The following is a 20,828-nucleotide window of genomic DNA, read 5'->3' as shown; positions in this document are numbered from 1 at the left end:
ATGAAAAATGCCGAAATCTCTCATGAGAAAATAACCAAAACTGTGGCTAACTGGCAGAAATTGTGATTGGGCAAGTTTTCAAGCTTGCTGCAGCTTCACTTCATGTTGCACCAGTGTTACATTCAATCTGTCAGACTGAAATAGTGTCATCTCTAACTGCTGCACTGGGAACAGTTCACGGTACATGTCAAAGTCAACTCGCAGACATGTTACATTTATTCTGTTTTTATTCTTAAAAAATGAACTCATACCTTTTTTATTCTGACGTACCTGCATAGTATTCTGTGTGTGTTTTAAATGCACTGTAATTATAATAAAGGTAATAATTAGTAGCCTTGTAAGTAGCCTTTCACCATTTGTTCTCTCTTAAAGTGGCAGGGACAGCCAACCCGAAGGTAGTGGGTAGTGTACAGTAATTTCTCAATATGAATTCAAAGTTGGTACCATGTCATGTTGCACATTATGCATTTTAATTTCCAGCACTTAAAATACAAAGAGAATTGCACAACACTCACATGGAACTCTCTGTCCATGTGAGTGCTAGTCCACAACATGCTACCAAAAGTTCTCTTGCTTAGTTAATGACAGCAGGTAGGATCATTTTTGTTTTCTTACTTTATGCTCTATAGTATATGTTTTAATATGTACCACTCTGTGGCCACAAACATTGCAGTTTTGTGTAATGTGTACTTGATTTCTTTAGTCTGTGTTTCAAATTCATGAACCAGCAGTTCTTAAACTGTCTGATAGTCAAGACAAGCTCTTGACATCAAGGCCTGCTTTTCTGAGCCACGTTTATGAAACGCCCCTCTGTCTTGCAAATGCATAACCGGGATTATAAAACTGTCAGGACTGATTATTTCAGTACAGTAAATAGGTGTGACTCCAGAAGCCTTGACTGGAAAATAATTGCTCCTGTGGCTCTGATGCAATCTGAGAGGTCGGTTTCTCATCGAGTGGGAACTCTCCTGCTTGACACACATCCAATGTAAACAAGACCAGCAGTCACGCCAGTCTCGTGCTGCCATCAAAACAAACAGGCCAGGGCCGAGTGTGGACACATGGCATACGTGGCTTAGTCCCCTCCATTGACAGCCTAATTCCCCCCTCAGCGCCTCATAAAGGGGTCTATTGACAGCCCTTCCTGAGCCCTGCTCACACATAAGTGACCCTCATTGTGAAAATATGTGTACCATCGTTTGGGGCAAGCTGTGGTCTATTGCCCTTCCCTTTAAAATAACAACATTTGGCTGAAACGGCATTTTGCCCCTTTCCTGTCATGATACTGTGACTCAGGGCTTTTCCACCATTTACAGTAGTTTGTAAACAAGGAAGTGGTGAACACTGAGCATCGTGGCCTAGTGACTGCTAAAATAATTGAGTGGGAACCTGCTTGATTATTTTAATCTTGGATTCTGTTACATTTAGATAAAGTGCAGACATGTTTCTAAAATAAATAGGTGGGTCTAAGTCTGTAAAAATCAGTGACTGCAATGTTGTTTCAACGCTGGTCCGTGGTCAGGCGGGGGAAAGCACTGCAGGTGGACCTGAAAATCTGATCCTCTCTTCATGTTTGACAAGGCTACCTAATCCTTTTTGTTCCACCCCAAGAGACAGCTGAACCCACTGTAACAAAAAACCAGTGACGCAAAGCAAGACATTAAACGCTCCTTACACTTATTTATTGATGGGTCTTTCAAAAACACACAGATAAACTTTTTAAGGAGGTGTGGTGGAGGCCCCAGTGTGAGTTCAAAGACAGCTGTGGGATGACACATGTAGGGAAGAGTTAGTGGAGATAGATAGGACAAGATTTGATCAGAGCACACTTTACATACTTCAACAAATTAGTTTCAGAAGCAGATGTGATGATGTTCATGACATTTGGTAATGTACCAGTGTATGGAAGCATAGCTGCTTCTTGCACTCATTATAATAATAACAAACATCTTTAGAGGCTGTTGTCTTAGGAGTGTGGGTTGTGACAAATGAGTATGTTGCTGAAATTGACTTGTCTGGTTATTTAATTTAAGTGTACTTTTCCTTTCCCCAACAGCCTTTCTGGGAATCTTTTTCTATCAAAGATCAGGGTAAAATTCAACCCCGTAAATGAATCAAGCCACATTCTCTGAAAATGGAGAAACATTTTTGTGATTCCTGTACCTATACTGAACACTTTGTAATTGTTAGTGTTGGTGGAATCACACTTAGATAACTCATCTAGATATACAAGACCCTGTTTTTATCCCACACATAACCATTCATTTCGATAAAATCACTGTTGTAATAAGAGCGCCTGAGCTGTATTAGTTACCAGACTATAACACATAATTTTCTAGATTAGTCCTGTTATCTAAGAAAAAATAAATAAATACCTGGGATTGAATTTATTTATCCAAGGTCATCGTCATTCAGACAACAGACGTTCAGAGGGAAGGAGATTCAGTCGGCCCATTAGAACAAAATATGAAATGAAAGGTTATTTCATAATAAATCATCCTGTGTGACTTTGCATGCAGGAGATTACACTATTACAGTATAGCCTACACAAAACTGAGCATCAACAATAAAGTAAGCATCAACAAAAAGCTGTATAGTGACAAAACTAATTAAACAAACTTTAATAACTGTAATTTCTGCTTTCCCTTTGTTTTAGGATGACACTATCCCTTTTGTGAGTCACAATTACTTTTACCTTCTTTCAGTTTTAATATTATGTTATTATTAAATATTAATATTATAATATTAGGTATTTAGTTTTGCATTTGACCAGGATTTGCTACTTTCAGTTTGGTGCGATTTCTAAAATATTTAAGCAACATTTTAAGAAGCATGAAAAGGCATTGCAATCCTCACAGGACTCCTATAAGAAGACCTATTACTTTCTAGTTTTGAGCCAAAATTGAGGGGTTAATTTTATTCAGCATAGAACGCAATTTAAATTTAGATTTTTTTTGTTGTTGTTGCTAAAATGTTTTTCATACCTTCATGACCGACAACACCCTAGCTGTGCGTGTCTATGTCATAATGAATGATGGGGGACAGGTCAGAGTCTAGTGAGAGGCGAGCCTTGGACATCTTACATAATAGTCCTCTCACAACCTGCATATCCTCCCCTGCAGACAGCACAGCACAGTAGACCTGCAGAGGAAATTAATATTTTAATCTCTCACCCAGATTCAAAGAACAGTCCCTGCTCTCACAGGGCAGCATATAAATAAATCATGAGCTGAGGGGTTTGTGTGACAACAGGGCTGGAGAGACAGACACAACAACACGCGCTGGGAGGAAGTACACAGCTCAAGGCTTGGCAGCGACTTTCAAATGGGATGTGAGTGAGTGACGGCCTGTAAAGTTTTGGTGTAACTATCTAAAAAGCTGCAGATTTAGACAAGCAACAACCAGCTCCTTTCAGGTGCATCAGTTAATATGCTCTGCGGACTTGGCATTTGAAACACTTGCACCCTGAATTCCCTGACGATGACAAAGCATGGCAAGACTGCTTCTCTTCAAGACATAGAAATTAGGTCACTCCCACTACATTACTGAGAACATGATGCAGACGGAGCTCCCTGAATGGATTCAGGCGCCACATTGTGGTCAGTCTGAACAATCTCATGTGTGGTTTACGCTACAGAGGGCATCAGCCTCAGTAATATTAACTTTAACAGAATATCTACTGTAGATTTTGTTCCAAAAACTCTTCTTCCGGCTGGATCTGAGAAACATGTGATTTACAGTGGCTTTTTATGTTTAACTGGTACCTCTGGTGTGTGTGTGTGTGTGTGTGTGTGTGTGTGTGTGTGTGTGTGTGTGTGTGTGTGTGTGTGTGTGTGTGTGTGTAGAAGGCAAAGTTTGCTTTTTCAGCATGGATGTTTGGGGAATTGGGTGAGAAGTTTTAGATTTGTGTTTAGAATTTCAAGAAAGAGAGGCATAATTGTGAAGAAATTTTAAGAGATCGAGAAAAACTGTAAGTCAAATGTACATCTGCAAAATCAAGATGAACTCAGAGGTATATCCTTTGGGAAATAAAGAGAAGCAGGCTCCACTACATACTTTTCTGAGAATGTTAAGTATTTAATATGTGTTAAAAAAAAACATTAAAAACTAAAAAGCATGCCAATGCTTGATTGAGTGCTGTTAACAAGCACAATTCTTCATTATTCATGTTACAGCTCAAACATTTTTCTACATCCAGGTTTAAACTTTACATTGACCAACTTATTTCTTACATTCAAAAAAAAAAAAAAACGACATTACTGTTTACTATTTTAGAACACTAAAATCAAGGAATTGTAATCTTAAAGGTCCCAGCAGGTTGTTTTTTTTTTTTTTTTTACACCTTGGGTAAAATGTTAACATCCTCTTCCAGTGACATCACAACCACATTCAAATTTACCTAATGGAAGCACACCACCTTGATGAGGGATCAATGACTCGTTGCAATCTCAGACAAGATGGGGTGAAGGTGATGCAGGTGAACACGCTCCTGGGGTGTACAGTTATTTTTTTCAATTGGCTACACAAAGTTGTTGGTTTTTCTTTAAAACAAAGTAATTTCTTTGGAGGACTTCGTTAAAAAAAAAAAAAAAAAAAAAAAGGACACTGGAAGAGGATATTAAGTAACGGATAGTAACAAACTGTTAATTGTTAAACAAAAAATAACATGGTTAGGACTGAGAAAAAAAAAAAAAATAAAAATAAAAAAAACACACCTCAGCACTGTACCATTATGCAGTCATTCTACAGTAGATGACAAAGAAATACATCTAAATTAGTCCTACGTAAGCTATTTCAAATTAAATATAAGTCTCCATCTCTTCACCTCAGATGCATCAAATGTTTTGTTCAGTAACTGTGTCTCATTTACACTCCCACGCAAAACCATTATTAGCATTCTGGCACCCTTTACACCTGGCATCAACATGCGTCTGGACTGACACCGGGTTGTTTTTTTGTTTTGTTTTTTGCTGTGACCATTTGTAAAAGCACCCAGGATGGACTACTAACCTAGTCATGCAAACACTTTAAAAAGGACAATTAGGATACATTAGACTAGTTCTAAAATGAAATGTTGCACCAGATCATGTAAATAGCTTATTTCCAATGTGGAAATAAAAGACCATGCAGGATGTGGTTTGGAGAGATGCAACACCTAAGATACGCACAAGTACTTGGACTGTTTAGCTTTTGGCTCTGTATCCCACTACTGTGATTTGTAAATGAAACGATGACTGTTATGTGTAAGCTTTGGTAGTGTTTACATCCACATCAATGTAGCCTTTTAAAAAAAAAAAAAAAAAAAAAAAAATAGGGGCTTCAATTCCTACACCACTCGCTGTTCTTAAATTCTAATGTGCAATTCCAGTGTGCTGAGTCGAAACATTACTGTCCTAACACTTACAAGCTGCACAGGAAATGCACTACTAGATGAAAATGCTACAACTAGCTGGCCTGCTATTTAATACAGTCTCTGGACACAGCCCCGGGTATGATACATGTTAATGCCAGGTATTATGAGGGCCTATGATAATATTAATGTACTCTAATTAGCTCCAGTCTGTGTGCATTGTGCCAGTCAATAAATGATTCATAATATCAAATAGTTCTACAAAAGCCCCACATATGTAAATGTTTGAAGAAAAAAAAAAAAAGTAATTTTACACATTATTTTTTCCCCTGGTATATATTAAAAAAGTTTTACCCTTTTGAGTTTCCCAAATGAAAATAGCTCATAGCATATATGGAACTGATATACTATCTGTCAACTGATGTCGGGGGGTGGCGTCTCTCCTACTTCCACACTGTCAAAGTGGCATGTCGCTCATGCTTCAAACATTGAAGTCAGGCTTGTCATGTAGTGTGAAGCGTTAGAAGCGGGAGGAGGAATGGTAGGGGGTCCAAAGTCTTCTGAGGAAACTCAATTAGTTTGCAGTTGGACAAGGCCTCCGGCGCTCCTATTCCAAAGTATATTCCTGAGTTAAATCTGTGCATAGTAGTGGCAACGATGATGAGTGGGTCAGTAATCACAGAAACGGCTTGCGCACACACCCGCATAGTCCCTCCCACACAAATAGTTAGTTCTTTGTTCATTGTCCAAACCGGCCGGCTAGTAGTTGAGGAGCCGCTCCCTTTCTGTACCAACACAGCGCTTGTTAGCAGCAAACACCTTTGCCTTGTTCACTGAAGGACCTGTGAAAAAAAGTCAGAACATATATTTAATTTAAAAAAAAACATTAAATCTCAGATACTTTTCCTTTTAAATGTGTGACATCACTGACCGATATAACTGAGCAGTACAGGGAGGAAGATGAGGCCGTGTGTTGCCCCCAGCAACACTATGGCCAAGTACATCCTAAAGTAGAAAACCTGGAAGATCTGTGACTTAGAAAGTGCCAGGATTAGAATACCGCCAAACTTTGTTAATGTGATCCCACTGAATACCTGCAGAAAGGAGACAACTGTCATTAAATGTCATGTCGTGTGATGATGACTAAAATTAGACAAGAATTATTTAGGTTTTATGCATTATATTTTTCAGCTATAACAGATATGCAAGTTGGGTTGCAGGGAAGGATAAAGCAAAAGAACTGCTATATCCTTGTTTGTTCACACTAATATCCATGATAGCAGCACACAAATATACATATTTAAACTAAAAAAAGCTCCTTGTTTACTTAGATTGAAAAAGCTTTTCTTGTGATTTTGGTTAAGAGGTAATGCTCGACTTACAGAGCTGCCCATGTGAGCCAAGGCCTCCTCTGCCCGCTCCACTCGGTCCTTCTTCACACTGATGGAAAAGGCTCGTACAATATGACTGCAGAACTCCACCGAGATACCACAGCTCTGCAACACAGAAAAGGGAACAACTCAGCACCAAAACATCAAAATGCTGGAATATAAGCAAACTGAGTAAAGTCAGCATTGGCCAGTGAGATGAAAGAACTTTTTCTGATTGTTATGACGAAAAAAATCTAGGTGGTGGATACAGTGACATTGCTAGAACAAAGTCCCTTAGGCTGAGCAACAGGGGTCAGATGATCAAACATCAAACACTGTAAACAAGTCCCAAGTTTAAAGGCCATCTTACCTGGTGATTAGTATATTTTATATCAGTAATGATAAACAATCTTATCTGATTAATTAAGGTACAACTCTTAATATTTGTTAACATACCTGTAATTGATATGATCAATAATGCTAAGCTTGCCTTTACAGAGTTATTACTTGGAAGTGAAAGAAAAAGTGAATGTTCCTGAAATTAAAAATTGCCCAGTAAAATGTTGTCATACCTGAAAAACAACAAAAATAGGATGAAGACTGTACAAAGATGAAACGTTCCTTTAATGCCAAATTCCCCTCTGACAAGTCTTCCTTCAATGCTTATATTTTTTCCCCCCAATATAATATATATGTTTATCTTGCTTTACTTAAAAACATACTTAAAAGTTGTTTGATATTGTCTTTTGGATTAAATTCAGGTGTTCAGTAGACTGTACTATGAAGGGAGTTCCACCTACTCAGAGTTAACTCAGGGTTGACAAACCTACAGTGGTGTTAAACGGTACTGCCATGGTGAATACAATGTTAGTTGAGATGGTGTTAACTAAATTAGAGTTGATGCGCAGTCGTATAAAAGGGGCGTGTTTGGCCAGTTTTTTCGCAATGGCGCATTGTCCATATTTTCCCCAGAAGAATGCAAGTTTTTTCAGGATTTGAGGAGTTTAAAAGTTTAACAGTCAAATCCAACACCGTGGCAGCTGACCAAGCCAGGGAGGCTTATCGGCATCGCATTGAGTTAATTTGTAATCATCTATAGGCTACAGTGTTGTTATTGTACACTTATTTTGTATTTTATAGACTGTTCTTTTATGTGTAATATGATTAAGATGTAAAGGTAGAAATGCACATTAATCTACAAGTAAAACAATTACACACACAAAGTTACAGACTTCGCAGCCCAGTTCAGCCCACAATCACTATATTATCATGCACCTTACAGACTTTGCTGTGGGTTGGGCGTACTAACAAGAAAACATTTGGTTTGGATTTTTTGTGACTTTAATTAAAGGGCGATTCCGATTTTTGTTCTTATAAATTTACGTCTTTCATCAAGGATTTTTCTTCTCGGTTTATTGATCCCCACCCCCGCTCCATATTTTCTGGAAACGTAACATAGTCAATGTAAATATGTGAAAACTCTTAGGATAATTCAATAATAGCCTACAGATGGTCTACATCTCTGAAACTGGTTCTTTATTTAGCCTAATTATGATCTCCTACCTAAAATCACCAGGCTGCAGGGATGGCTGTATGAATGTGATGCTATTGTGTTAAGAATAACATCATTTCAGCTGCAACCGCAGTGGAACAAGTCAGGATGAAATCTAAAAATATTTTATCAAGTGGTATGTATACCCACTTCTCATCATTAACACTGGGTAAAGATGTGGTGTGTAGTCCATCTATACACAGGGTAACCTGTGAGTTAACCACTGAACATAACCTGCTCGGAGCAGTTTAGAGATGCAGCGTATATTGCTGTGGCAACAGACCTCGGGTAAAACCTATCCACCTTTCGTAGTACCGGTTAATCGGGAAGTTACACCCGACGTCACCCGGATAAGCCAGTCATCTCGCTTTGTAGTACAGGCCACAGATCTACACTGTACGTGTGTGTTTCATGTTGCCTCTCACCATGACCAGGTTCACAAGAGACACTGCGTTGAGGCTGATGTTCCACAGCCACATCATGCCGAACATGTTGACCAGGATCATGGCGATGGTAATGCTGACGAGCACGGCTGACCATAGCTCGAAGCCCAACAACACCGTCGTCACCACAAATATGGATGCCAATGACATGCCCAAGTTGAGAGCGGTGTCATACGCAATGGTGAGGTACTGCTCGTAAAACACATAGAAGACGCTGTAAAGGAGGACATGTATTTTAGTGAACGGCCCTTAAGAAAAATTGGCATGATTCGTCCAGCCTATAATGTGCACCGTCATTCATTTTCTATTATTATTCATGTTCTTTCAATCAAAGCTAATTATCTGCTACTTTATCCCGTCATGCATTTCAAAGGAGACCTATAATTCAGCTTATTCTAACAATAAAGAGACAAGGCTAATCTAATTTGGTATCCTAAAATCACTTTTTCTTGGAATATTTCATCTATATTAGTGGTGGTATGACTCTTATTAAATAGGAAACAAGGGACAGAAAGATACTTTCAGTACTAAAGGTCAGACATGAGCTGCATTACCATTTATAATGTTTTCCTTGCTGTTGCTTCTCTATGACCTACTTCCCTCCCAATACCCAAAACAAGCAAAACATCAGTTACAAATATTTCACCTTAGAAAACCCTAAAGCAGTAGTTGAAACACCTAATGACACATGTTACAAAGACAACAATGATACTTACTTAATACTACGATATTATTTTATTGCCTATTAAGCAAAAATGAGAGCACTATGTACAGTACAACAGGACTTACCTGTAGGCAAAAACTTTGTGGTTCGTGGACTGAGTGATATTGTCAGCCAGGATTCGGGCCATTCTTAAAGCATCTATGAAGTCTGGGGATTCTTTCAGGATGGTGTGGTAGGTCATGAAATAAGTGGCTCCGACCCCCGTGTTGCCAGGATACAGGTCAACTGCCGTGGCGTAGGCTGCGTGGCCGCTGGAGGAGCATTAAGGGGGATAAACGGAGGGGAAATTACCAACCACAACGAAACTGGTATACTGTGATTTTTTAAAAGCATAAAGTTAAAGTATTCAATACAATTTTTCAACAAAACCCTAAAAAAATAAAAACATTTCAGCAGACCAATAAGATTACCCTTTTCCACAATTGGCATTGGGATTGTCTGACAAAAACATGGGCAGAAACCGCATGAAGTCGTCTCCTACTGGCCTCTGCTTCCCACTGGGAGTCATGGGCCGACAATGTACACAGGAGGGATTTACCACTGGAAAACAATATCAGAAATATATTCTTTCATTTAACCAGCTGGATTGAAGAAATATACAGATTTGCTGAGACAAAGCCATGAACTGAAAACAAATCACCTCAAAGTTGCACTTAAAAGGTCTTATATTTTAGCACTGAGCCTAAAAATCAACAGAGTACAGTGTAAAACAATACTTGTTATTATTATAAATGTCTTTTTCATATGCTGAAGCAATGTGTTGCCGACACTCAAACATAAGTAATTTCTATTAACCAGGGATCTTTTATAATGGAATTCCTCATTTTGCTGCATTATTTATACCAAAATTTTGCTAACATAATTTATCTGTGCTGATTAATGCCAGAAACACCACAATCCTGTTAAGATGAAAAGTTAAATTAGTTTGTACAAGTCACTCACATACAGATTGAAAAACCTGAATTTTGTTCTGCAAATAACAATCTATAATACCAAGACAAGAACATCAATGTTTAGTTTTATATTGCCATATTTCTACTGTGCTTTTTGCGGGATTATTCCCTTAAACTCCATTGATTTCACTCATTTTATGTAAGAAAAACTGGCAAATAATTTTTTTTTTTTTAAAAAGTAGACAGTTGCAGATTGTGACTCCAAGATCATGAGACAAGGGTTAAGGGCATGTTCACATTGTATACAAAATTACCCGAGGCATTGCAGAAGGCCCCAGTGTTGTTGTAGTATCGACAGCAGGTGGACTGAGGCTTCACCCAGTCAAAGTAGTCATCGAGCCAAGAGGACGGTGTGAAGGCGATGGTTGTGCTGGGAGTAAAAAGGAATAGTGAAAGTGAATACGGACAGACTTTAATCTTTTCATGACCATTTCTTAATCACAAGTTTTTTAAGTTGTGAAGCCTGGCTGCCATATACATTCAAATGTATGTTGTATATTTAATGTAATTTAAAAAAATTCATAGCTCGGACTTACTAGTTGCTGATGAGTGAGGCGGCGTAGACCTGCTGGACTAGAGAGTTGTTGTTGCAGCCCACTCCTCCACAAACAACATTCTGGCCCTCTGGAGAGCTGTAGTTGAGACCGTCCTTCACCACAAAGTACACTGGAGCTCCGGTGTGGAGGTATTCGCTTATGTTCTTAAAGTAGTCCAGCACGTACGAGTCCTACATGGAGAGACAGGTCGTCAGAATACCAAGTACAGAAATGCAAGCCAAGGCTATTATGCATGTTGTACGGGAAAGACTGTTGCAAAAATGTAACGATATGGGAATTTAAATAATCACATCAAACAGCATGCAACTGATTTAGCTTCATGGATGACTGACAGGAGCAAAATAAACTCTGATAAGTACAACTACAAAAATTCAAAGCAAAACTTTTCTACTTAACCCACATCTGTTAGAAACAAATTAAAGCTGTGTTAGCCATCCACGAACACAGCTATGCTAGAAACCACAGACTTACATCAGGCATGGAGAGTTTCTGGTCCAGTCCAACCTCTACTTTATTCACCACAGCAATACTGAAGGAGAGCATTCCCACAAACACTGCCACCTAAACAAAGAGATAAAAAAAAAACCCACATTCATAAGAAAAACATAATGATCACGTAGCGAACAACCATTATATTCTACTCAGTGAAAACTAAGAGGTGCAATAGTCAAACTAAATCCATCAACACATTAGAATACCACATGATGGTGGGATAGGCAGAGCATCACAGAGGTACTTACTATGATCGGTCGTACCCACTCTTTGAGGATGAATGGGGCATAGACTTTCTTGAAAAAGCGGAAGAGGAAGCTGTCTGTCTTGGTTTCCTGACCTTCTGACAGTTTCACACAGCAAATTATGTCGAGTCGATTGCCCTTTTGAAACAACAGACAACAGTCTGTCACTAATTTGAAGTTGACTCATTTAGAACAATGCTTCAGCCATGTGTGACTGAGGTCAGAGAGGAAGTTTTCACCGCAAACAACTACTGCAGTGGTTGTCAGAGTGAAAACTTAAAAGTCATTGTATCTGTACGACATTAAATCTGCAGGAAACCCCTTTTCATGAAAACCTCACAATCAGCCATCTGCAAACCCTCCAGTATCATCATTTATGTCACCACTATTTCCCCTTAGTCTCACCTCCTGTCGTCTGGCGTCCAAGCCGAGCAAGCTGACAAAGCAACTGATCTGCAACAGGAAATCAATAAAAACAGCCAAGCCAGCAAACATAGAGAAAGTCCTCACTGCGGGCATGTTGGACAGGGCTCCTATAGAAGACAAAGTCAACAGTTTTAGCAGCATGTGACTCACCAGGAAACTATGGCACTTTTTGTAGCAGCTGCGGTAATTTTTGTTTTCTTCATTTAAAGGGTGGAACATTATCATTTAGAATACACGTAGTTTCATTTACGTGGTCTGTGTACACAAAGAGGGTGTATTAAACAGGTACTATTTTACCCAGGAAGAAAGCCACCGTCTCGGAGAAGGAGGAGAGGAACATGCTAGGGGCTATGTCTCCAAGAATACGACCAATCTGCTGATGAAGTTGCTCCTGGGGCATCCGCTCATCCCTCTGTTGAGAAATACAAATGGAAATCACTTTTAGTAGGTTTAACAGGTTTTATTGGCAGCACGCAATAAACAAATAAAAAATAAGATCTTGGTAAAGCAACAGAAATGTCATGTCCACATTAATAAACTATAAGTACTAATCATTAAGATGAACATAAGAATTAAACCATGTGGCAAATCAATGGCAAATTAAGTTAATTAACAGCTTAATGGACGGAGACGGAGGTTACCTGATATGTCTGTACTATAATAAAGATGTTGTCTACTCCAACAGCCAGCACCAGGAAAGGAATGACTTCAATCACAATGAGGGTGAGGGGGACACCAAAATAGCTGAAGATCCCCAGTGAGGAGGCCACGGAGCTCAGCACAATTAAGATACCCGCTACACCCAGAGAAATCTTAGAGTCCACCTGCACAGGCAAAAAGATATAGGATCAGTCACGCTCTTTCCTTCAGCTGCTCCATTTTACAGCGGCAGGACGCGGCAGCATGTTGTCACTGGCATGAAAGAGGAGTTACATTGCGTAATGTGTACAACTATTTCAGATATAGTTTATGGTAACATACACTTCAAGCTAAAAAAATGCATGACACATTGTAGTAAACTGATGAGAACAATGAATCACTTCCTGGGCTCTTACCAATACTCTTCTGAAGCTCTGGATGTGCCCAAGTGCCACTGAGATGTAGATGAACATTATAGCGTAGCTGATTACTATGGTGCTGACATCACTGTTGCTCTCTCTGTCCAATTCATCTTCAATGCTCCTCTCTGCACTAAAGGCTATGGTCAGGTTGGGGTTTTTGAAGTTTTTCATGAACTTGATAAATCTGAAATGTGCACAAAAAAAATAAATAAATAAAGACAATAAGTACATGCTAAGACACCATTAACAGTGACTTTTGCTACATGAAAGAGCGCTCTCTGATGGATTTTAGAAACAGATTGTTGTCTCACTCTTTCTCCCATGCCAGAGCTTTGCCCATTCTGACTGAGTCATTCAGGTAGTTGTTGAGTGGAAATGTGATCACTAAAGCGGTGGCATTGTTGTAGTTGGTTTCTGTAATGCAGGGGGGAGGAGACACATTTATTGTAAAAGTGAGGCCATTGCTTAAACAATCCTGTAATAAAATCACCTTAATAATGATTATGAAAATTACAAATTCCACTGAAAAGCATGGCTGCCTTTAAGAAGAACGTTTTTGGAAGAAGTGGACATTATGTCCTTGATTTTGTTCATACTATCATTTCAAGTAGAACACTGCTAACCTGACTCTTTAACAAAAGTGATTATATTGTATATACAGTGTAGGACTTATTGTTGCAATTATTAATACAAAGGCAACGGCAAAAAATGCTGGCTCCACTTCACTGCTAACTGTCTCAACATTGCACAATCAGCAAAGAGCCCAGTGTTCGGTGTCACTGATACATCTGAGTTAATGTGCAGTAAATTCAGTGACCAGAGATCATAGGTAATTTTACTTTATGCAATAAACAAATGTATAGATAGGTTGTAAACAGATTATGCAGCTGCTGTAAATGCAAAAATACTTAATCCATCTCACCATCGTAACCCCCAAGCGCCAGCCAAGGGAAGACGGGACCACCAAAGGTGCCTAAACAGGGGTCATGGAGCATAGTGGTGTCATTGAGAGATGCTGGTGCACTGTGGAAGAAAAAGCAGACAGAGTTATTAGCCTGAATAAAAGTCATTATTAGATTAACCCATTCATCTGTATCAGTGTTTCCATTATCTGACCGCATGGCAGTGAGGTTAAGAAGAACAGATACAGAACAACTGTATGACAACCAATGAGGAAGTCTGATTGTGCTATTTTAAGAAGACACCCTAACAACAGTTCTCAGAACATACAGATACCAGCATCTGGAGAAAATAGATTATTTTGAGGTGCAGGTGTTAGATTTCAACTCCACTAGAGGATTTGACCTTTTAATTATTTTTTTTCCTACACTTACAATATATTTCTGGAGCCGATTAAGACACATTTGCAAGAAAATGCTAGTTTAAAAAAACAGGTTAAGTGACAGATTATTGTTAAACATTTGAAAATGAACAAAAAAGAAAAATTAACCAACTTCACAATAATCACCTGACACAGTAGAGGAAGTGGCTGTGAAAGTCAGCATAGACAAAGAAGTAGTCTCCCTTGCTGTGGTCCAGCACGGCGTGGCTGTTCTGGAAGTAGTTCAGGACACTCAAGATGGTACAGTTGGTATTGTATGGGGCCAGTGGAGCCAAGCAGAGGTCTTTCAGTGTGACGTTCTGGCCCTCATATGTTGCTACAATACGTTCGATGTCAAGCTGCAGATCCAGCACCTGGTGGGTTATGGTTAGAAAAAAAGAAATAGAAAGGAGAACCAATAAACCACACTTTCAAAGAAGCAGCTGTTTCTATCTGATCTGGTAACAGACACATTACTTCTATATACAAAACACACATAGTGGCTCTAATGTCAATATACTTGTCATAATCCATCTCCTGAAATCACCTCTCCCCTAACAGACCTGGTGCAAAATGTCTTTGCCCAGGATGGCTCCAAATGGGACATCTGATCCTCCAAAGTATGGGGAGTAGATGAAAGTGTCATTGAGTGGAGTTGTTATGATGAGCTGCACAGTTCTAAAGAAGGGTCCAAAGTGGCTGTCAAAGTAGTCCTTCTCTTGACGAGCCTGGCTAGTGGGAGATGACCACAGCTCAACGGGGTCTGTGGTGACGCGCATGTAGACCAGGCCCCCAGAGGAGGCGACCACCAGGATCAGGCAGCCCAGTATGACCACAGAGGGATGCCGCACACAGAAGGAACCCCAGGAGCTGAAGAGGATCCGCAGAGCATTCTCGAAGCGCTCACCCAATGTTTCACAACATGATGCATTTACTAAGAGGAGAAAAGGACTGGGAGTTAGTTTACTCCATACAGCAGTATTGCACCTAAAGACTAGCATGGCAGACTGATTGAACAAACTGACAAACAAATTTTACTTGTTATTATGCATCACAATACCTTGGTCAGGATTATCACTGTTGAGAGACAGGGGATTATTGCTGTCCAATATGGGGCCATACTCAGACATGATCATCCTTTTCCTGTATGTACAAAGAACCGTACAAGCCAATTCAATATTAACTTCTAAAGCAAGCATCAGAACCAACTTTGTGTTTCCACAGTGGGTAAAGGTTTTGGAGGTATACCTGTAACACCAAGCTCCCAGTACAGTTCCAATAAAGATAAGCAGGAAGGCAATGTAAGAGATCCACATGATGGCAGTCATAGCATCAAGACCGAGGATTGTCCAGGGACGGGGGACAGGGGGAGGTATAGGTTTGGGTCCACAGGCCTTTGTGCAGTCCTGACATGAGCAGGGGCCTGAACCGTCCTCCAGGCCCTCTGTACAGTTATACGTCTTGTTGTTCATGGGGGTATAGCCAGACACCGGGACATCTAGAGCAAAGAAATGGAATGACGCAGCATAGTGACTTAAACAAAAGTAAACAAATATTTAATTTACATAAAAGAAGCAGCAGGGATATTTTTTCTGCAGCAAGATCATGACCTAACATACAAAACTCCTACCAAATGATTTTGAAGGCTCAGCTATGGAAAAGTTTTATTCAAATAGCACTTCAGTTTACCTCATGAGAATTTAAAATATAGGCTTAGGTCCTGTCTGATAAACCAAACTATCCAAACTGATCCTATCTGACTATAATTGACCCTGCTCTCTCTCTTTCGTAAGGAGTTGACTGGACAAGTATGCCTCTGTACGTGCACAAACAAAACACATTATTATATTTATTTCATGTTTATGCTTACTTTATTTTTGAATTTTTCTCCTATGTTTGCTTTAATATGTGGATTACATGACTTTTGTATTTCCATATAATGTTTATTGAGGTGAGATTCCTTCCATATGCCTTCAGGTTGAGGTTTATTTTTTAACCTTTTTTCACCTGCACAATTTGCTTCTGCTCTTTTGTAAAATGTACCTGAGAATATCGGGATAATAGGAAAGGGTGTCTGTCCATTGTTAATATTGAACATATACTGGATCCAGTTAGTGGCGTTACAGTCCTTTGCATCCTTCCCACACAGCAGAGATAAGGCCTTCACGTTGCTGGATGGTGCCTGGACGTCCTTACACGCATTGTACATGGCTGAAAAAGAGCATTATATTATATTTAGGGCAAAACTCAAGATTTTCATTAAGTTAAATTGCCCACCCCCTATTTTATTTGACCAACAAATTTACAGTTATGACCATTAGTCACCCAAGGAATTACACAACTGAGAGCAGGACTTCGTGTTTAAGAAGGGAACTGATTATGTTTACTCAATAGATGTGATATGTCATGAAAATAATGGAGGAAAATAATCAACGTCCGGCTGTGAACTCACAGTTAGCAAATGTCTGTCCAACATAGTACTGCACTTCAATTACACTGGAATCGTTGAACTTGGTGGCATTCATGAACTGACTCTGATGGGGGCTGCATGTCAGCTCACAGAAGAGGTTCATCAGATTGAAGAAGCAGGCGGGACACCTGCACACAGACATAGTGAGTGGACATAGCGAGTGGGAGAAGCAGAATGAAAACAAAAGCTAGACAATGGCTCATTGCATAACTTACAGAATAATAAAACAAGTTAAAGTTTAAGGGTTTAACAGTTTCAATGAAAAAAACAAGGCTATTACAAATGCAGAGCATTAAAAAAAAATTAAAAATCTACTAAAGATAAGAAAACATGCCAACCTCGTCAATCAATCATTTGGCCTGTGTCTGTCTCTAGCCTATTATTTGGAACATAGAAAGCCAAGGCTTTCATGTTAGAACAACAGACACCATTTGAGCAGCACATATCCTGACAGATTTAAAGTAGATAGCCTTCTCTTTGTGTTAACAAATTCAAATTAAAGTTATAACTGCAGGGCGTACCGAGATAGGAACTGAAGAGGTAGCTGAAGACTCCCTTTGAGAGTGCGCAACTGGTCAACATCACAGCACAACAGTCGGTTTCCATAGTCATACCCAGGACACAGCTCCTGCATGTAAACGCAAAACAGATGACGCCATTTTGACAGAATTTTTTCACAGTGCTAAATAAAGCACCGCTGGAATGCAGAAATTTGTTACAAAAAATTGGATTGAGCATCAAACGTCAGCAATAACAGGACAGAATCATCAATGCACTGTATGTACCGTGAGAAGGTCATAACCCTGAGGGTCTAGCGGGAGGGCAGGACCAGTGTAGTTGCAGTTGTACTTCTTTCCGTGCACACTCTCGGACTCCCCACACTCGCGATACCACACACAGTGCTGGGCCTCAACCTGAGAGAAAGATAACATAAACACCATGATCATTTGAGCATTGTGTTCCTCGAGCAAAGTAATCTGACATTTTTGTTTCAGTATGTTGGTTTGCAGAAAGTATGTTTCTTTCTCTGTCGAGTTGGCTGAATCTTACTGTATGTAGCTTTTTACTGATAGGGAGGCATATTTCTATGTTTATCTAGTGAGGACAAGAACATGGTCTTTCAAACAAATCACAGCCAAAAACTCAGAGTTCCTTTAAAGACCACTGCAGACCATGTGACTTAGTTTTGGCTGCTCAAAAGGTCTTAGGTCATTCTAAAGTGAGGTTAGAGTTGTACCTTTTTACCTTGAGGTTTTATATTTGCTAGGTTAAACCAGGAGGCATGTTTCATATCCTGTGTTTCTAGTATCTCTCTCTTTGGATGTCTGAAAATAAAAATCTCACTTCTGCAAAAGTGTTTCTTTGCGATCTGGAGTGTAAGCCTTAGTTTAGTCACATCATGCAAGATTATCTTGACTAACTCAACATCCAATGTCAAAAAAGAAAGGCCAGAAAAAGGATTTCTATGGCAACATAACACTGTAGCCACTGTAGTTATAGCCTATAACCATGTTCAATTTGAGCACTTGAAAAAACATTTATTTTATATCTGATATGTTGAAGAAAATACAACAACATACAATCACCACTGTTTAATACTTCAATGCATACATTTTATACTTTTTACAGCTTCTGCGGTCAAACTGGCAGTTTCCCTTCATCTGTCTATTCAGCATCAGCGCTCTCACGTGTTCTTTGTCAGGAGGGTGACTAACGGAAGTTAACTCACTCTACAAAATGTTCTATGAGTAAGCCCAGTGTTACACCCTGTCCTACTTCTGTGTTGCAGGATTGAATTCAGTTGTATGTAGCTTTAGACTCGGCCAATACTCTACCTATACCAACTGTTTGTCCAAAATCCACTTGTAAAACTCAGAACTAGTTGTAAGAGCTAAATTGAGCAAGAACCAGAACCTTGCAAAGTTTGTTTAAAGTAGTTTAAACAGAAACCTGATCTATGACCTCCCCAAATCTGACCCTGACACACACACACACAGGTTTCTGGATATCCACTGCAGTCACCAAATAATCAATATTTTTAAACTCATCCCACATTCTTGTTGTTTTTGCCAGTATGCTGAGATCTTATCTTGAAACAGTAATGATTAATCATTTAGCATAGTTTCTACGTGGTTCTATGCATTGCAGTGGCTTTACCTAAGTACCTCACCAACAGGAGGGTAAACAATGTAGTCAAGTGAGCAGAGAGGCTACTGATAACAAGTGAGTGAGTATGCCACATCTGATTAAATCAAATGGATGGAACAGGGACACAGTGTTGTTTGGTTTGTTTTGAAATGACATCACCAAAAATTCCCTCAAGTGAGGAACTGATAGACATGGTGTCTTTATGAAAGAAGATCATTCTCCATAAAACTACAACAGGACAAATGTGTGAGACCATGCAAAAGGTGGATCTTGGATATTACACCTTGGGGTGTACCTTGACCATCAATGTCGTCAAGGTACACCCCAAGGACTTGCTTATCTTTTGTTTTGTCACAATTACTACCTACATGTACATTTGGACAATCCAAATAAAAAGAGATTTCATCCACAAGCAGTGATAACGTCTGTTAAATGAATTTCTAGCTATCTTGCTTCCAAGCCATCTAACGTTAACGTCTGATGCTAAATAACTTGCTAACGTTGCAGATAATGTCTTAACTGGGTTAACCATAACATTAACTGAACACATTAACTCACATAACAGTTTTCTATCTGTCAATAAATGACAGAATAGAACTTCTTTCTTCTTTCGCGGCTCCTGGATGCAACCTGTCTGAGGACTACCTGTCTCTGAGGAATGTCAAAACTAACGTCATGTCTCATCCATTTCGGCTTTCGCTAACGTTACGGGGCTGGTGCAATTCCCAGCTAGCATTAACTTTAGCTATAATGCTTCAGCCACTATTAAGCTAACTACAGTCTAACGTTAATTTAAACCCGGATATTAAAAACAAAGTCCCTAAAGAGCTAAATTAACGTCAATTACACAGACCTGAGTCTCAGTTTCGCTAGCCGCCTCAACTAACGTTAAAGTTAAACATAACGTTAACACTACTTTACAACTGGCGACTGAGCTGAGTCATGTTTTCGTCGCGGGAACACACACGCACATTAAGTTACACTCACCCATCGGAAATGTCCCTCTGACAGGAGTACAATGAAAAACAGTAAAGATAAAAGCCTTCTGCCTGGTAAGTCTCCCATCCCTCTTACTCAAGAGACCGAACAGAAATGACAATCCTCTAGAGAATGTTCGCATTTCATGTTATGGTTTCTTCTTCCTCGGATTATTTGTTTGGGGCAGAGACAAACTGTTGCTTCAGTGCTGCCACCACGCGATATTGAGGCCGCATGACACCTATACACACTAGTTAATAGGCCCTGAAAACAAGGGTGTGGGGTTTAGTTTCATTGATGAAATCAAACAGAACATTGCCATTGACATAATCTCCTCTTCAAACAAGAATGCGGGTTAATGATTGACGTTTATGATGTCTCATCAAAGCACACCAAAACAGTCCTGATGAAGCAGATTCGTTGCTTATTGAGCAATTATTTTAAGTTAATGGAGAAACACTTAAGATTTGAAACCAGGTGTTCATGTGCTTTAGATCTTAATTTAACCTAACAAACTTTTAACATAACTTTAACTAGGATATATCTATCACATCTCTAAATCCTGCAAAGACTGGATGTTACCTTAATCCCTAACACACAAAACCCCAAAGTCTAACCTAACCTCTTATATACACAGCACAATCCCCCCCAAGCTAAATAAGTAAATATACCCATCATATACCATCTTCAACTTAGTTTTAAATTGGTCAAAATATGCTGTGTTGGCAGTTCTTTGAG

The 20,828-nt window shown here is 39.3% G+C and overlaps 1 protein-coding gene across 1 annotated transcript; it reads right to left on the bottom strand.

Moving 5' to 3' along the window:
• Nucleotides 1-4,053: 4,053 nt before the first annotated feature.
• npc1 (Niemann-Pick disease, type C1) lies at nucleotides 4,054-20,230 on the bottom strand. Its single transcript, XM_046051549.1, has 25 exons — nucleotides 20,100-20,230; nucleotides 17,750-17,878; nucleotides 17,486-17,592; nucleotides 16,947-17,092; nucleotides 16,538-16,705; nucleotides 15,743-15,992; nucleotides 15,555-15,637; nucleotides 15,058-15,428; nucleotides 14,642-14,868; nucleotides 14,096-14,196; nucleotides 13,485-13,587; nucleotides 13,168-13,357; nucleotides 12,754-12,936; nucleotides 12,410-12,524; nucleotides 12,092-12,219; nucleotides 11,690-11,824; nucleotides 11,421-11,510; nucleotides 10,929-11,119; nucleotides 10,647-10,762; nucleotides 9,850-9,979; nucleotides 9,505-9,690; nucleotides 8,698-8,929; nucleotides 6,733-6,846; nucleotides 6,282-6,444; nucleotides 4,054-6,192 (listed from the first exon to the last, which is right to left on the bottom strand). Exons 1-25 carry the CDS (start codon nucleotides 20,175-20,177, stop codon nucleotides 6,110-6,112), a joined length of 3,819 nt encoding a protein of 1,272 aa, XP_045907505.1. The 5' UTR covers nucleotides 20,178-20,230; the 3' UTR covers nucleotides 4,054-6,109.
• Nucleotides 20,231-20,828: the final 598 nt, after the last annotated feature.

This window comes from Micropterus dolomieu, linkage group LG06, assembly GCF_021292245.1.
Source record: "Micropterus dolomieu isolate WLL.071019.BEF.003 ecotype Adirondacks linkage group LG06, ASM2129224v1, whole genome shotgun sequence".
In the NCBI taxonomy this organism is placed as follows: Eukaryota; Metazoa; Chordata; class Actinopteri; order Centrarchiformes; family Centrarchidae; genus Micropterus; species Micropterus dolomieu.
Note: the sequence above shows the minus strand (reverse complement) of the source record. Positions and strands in the feature narration are given on the sequence as shown.

What these genes read in the sequence shown, in the direction of transcription:
- npc1 (XM_046051549.1), bottom strand. Translation starts at nt 20,177, where the DNA reads ATGGGAGACTTACCAGGCAGAAGGCTTTTATCTTTACTGTTTTTCATT. An exon ending in CACTTCCTCTACTGTGTCAG is followed by an intron (nt 14,197 to 14,641) that starts GTGATTATTGTG and finishes TTTCTTCCACAG; the next exon opens with TGCACCAGCATCTCTCAATG. An exon ending in AGTGGGTACGACCGATCATA is followed by an intron (nt 11,511 to 11,689) that starts GTAAGTACCTCT and finishes CTCTTTGTTTAG; the next exon opens with GTGGCAGTGTTTGTGGGAAT.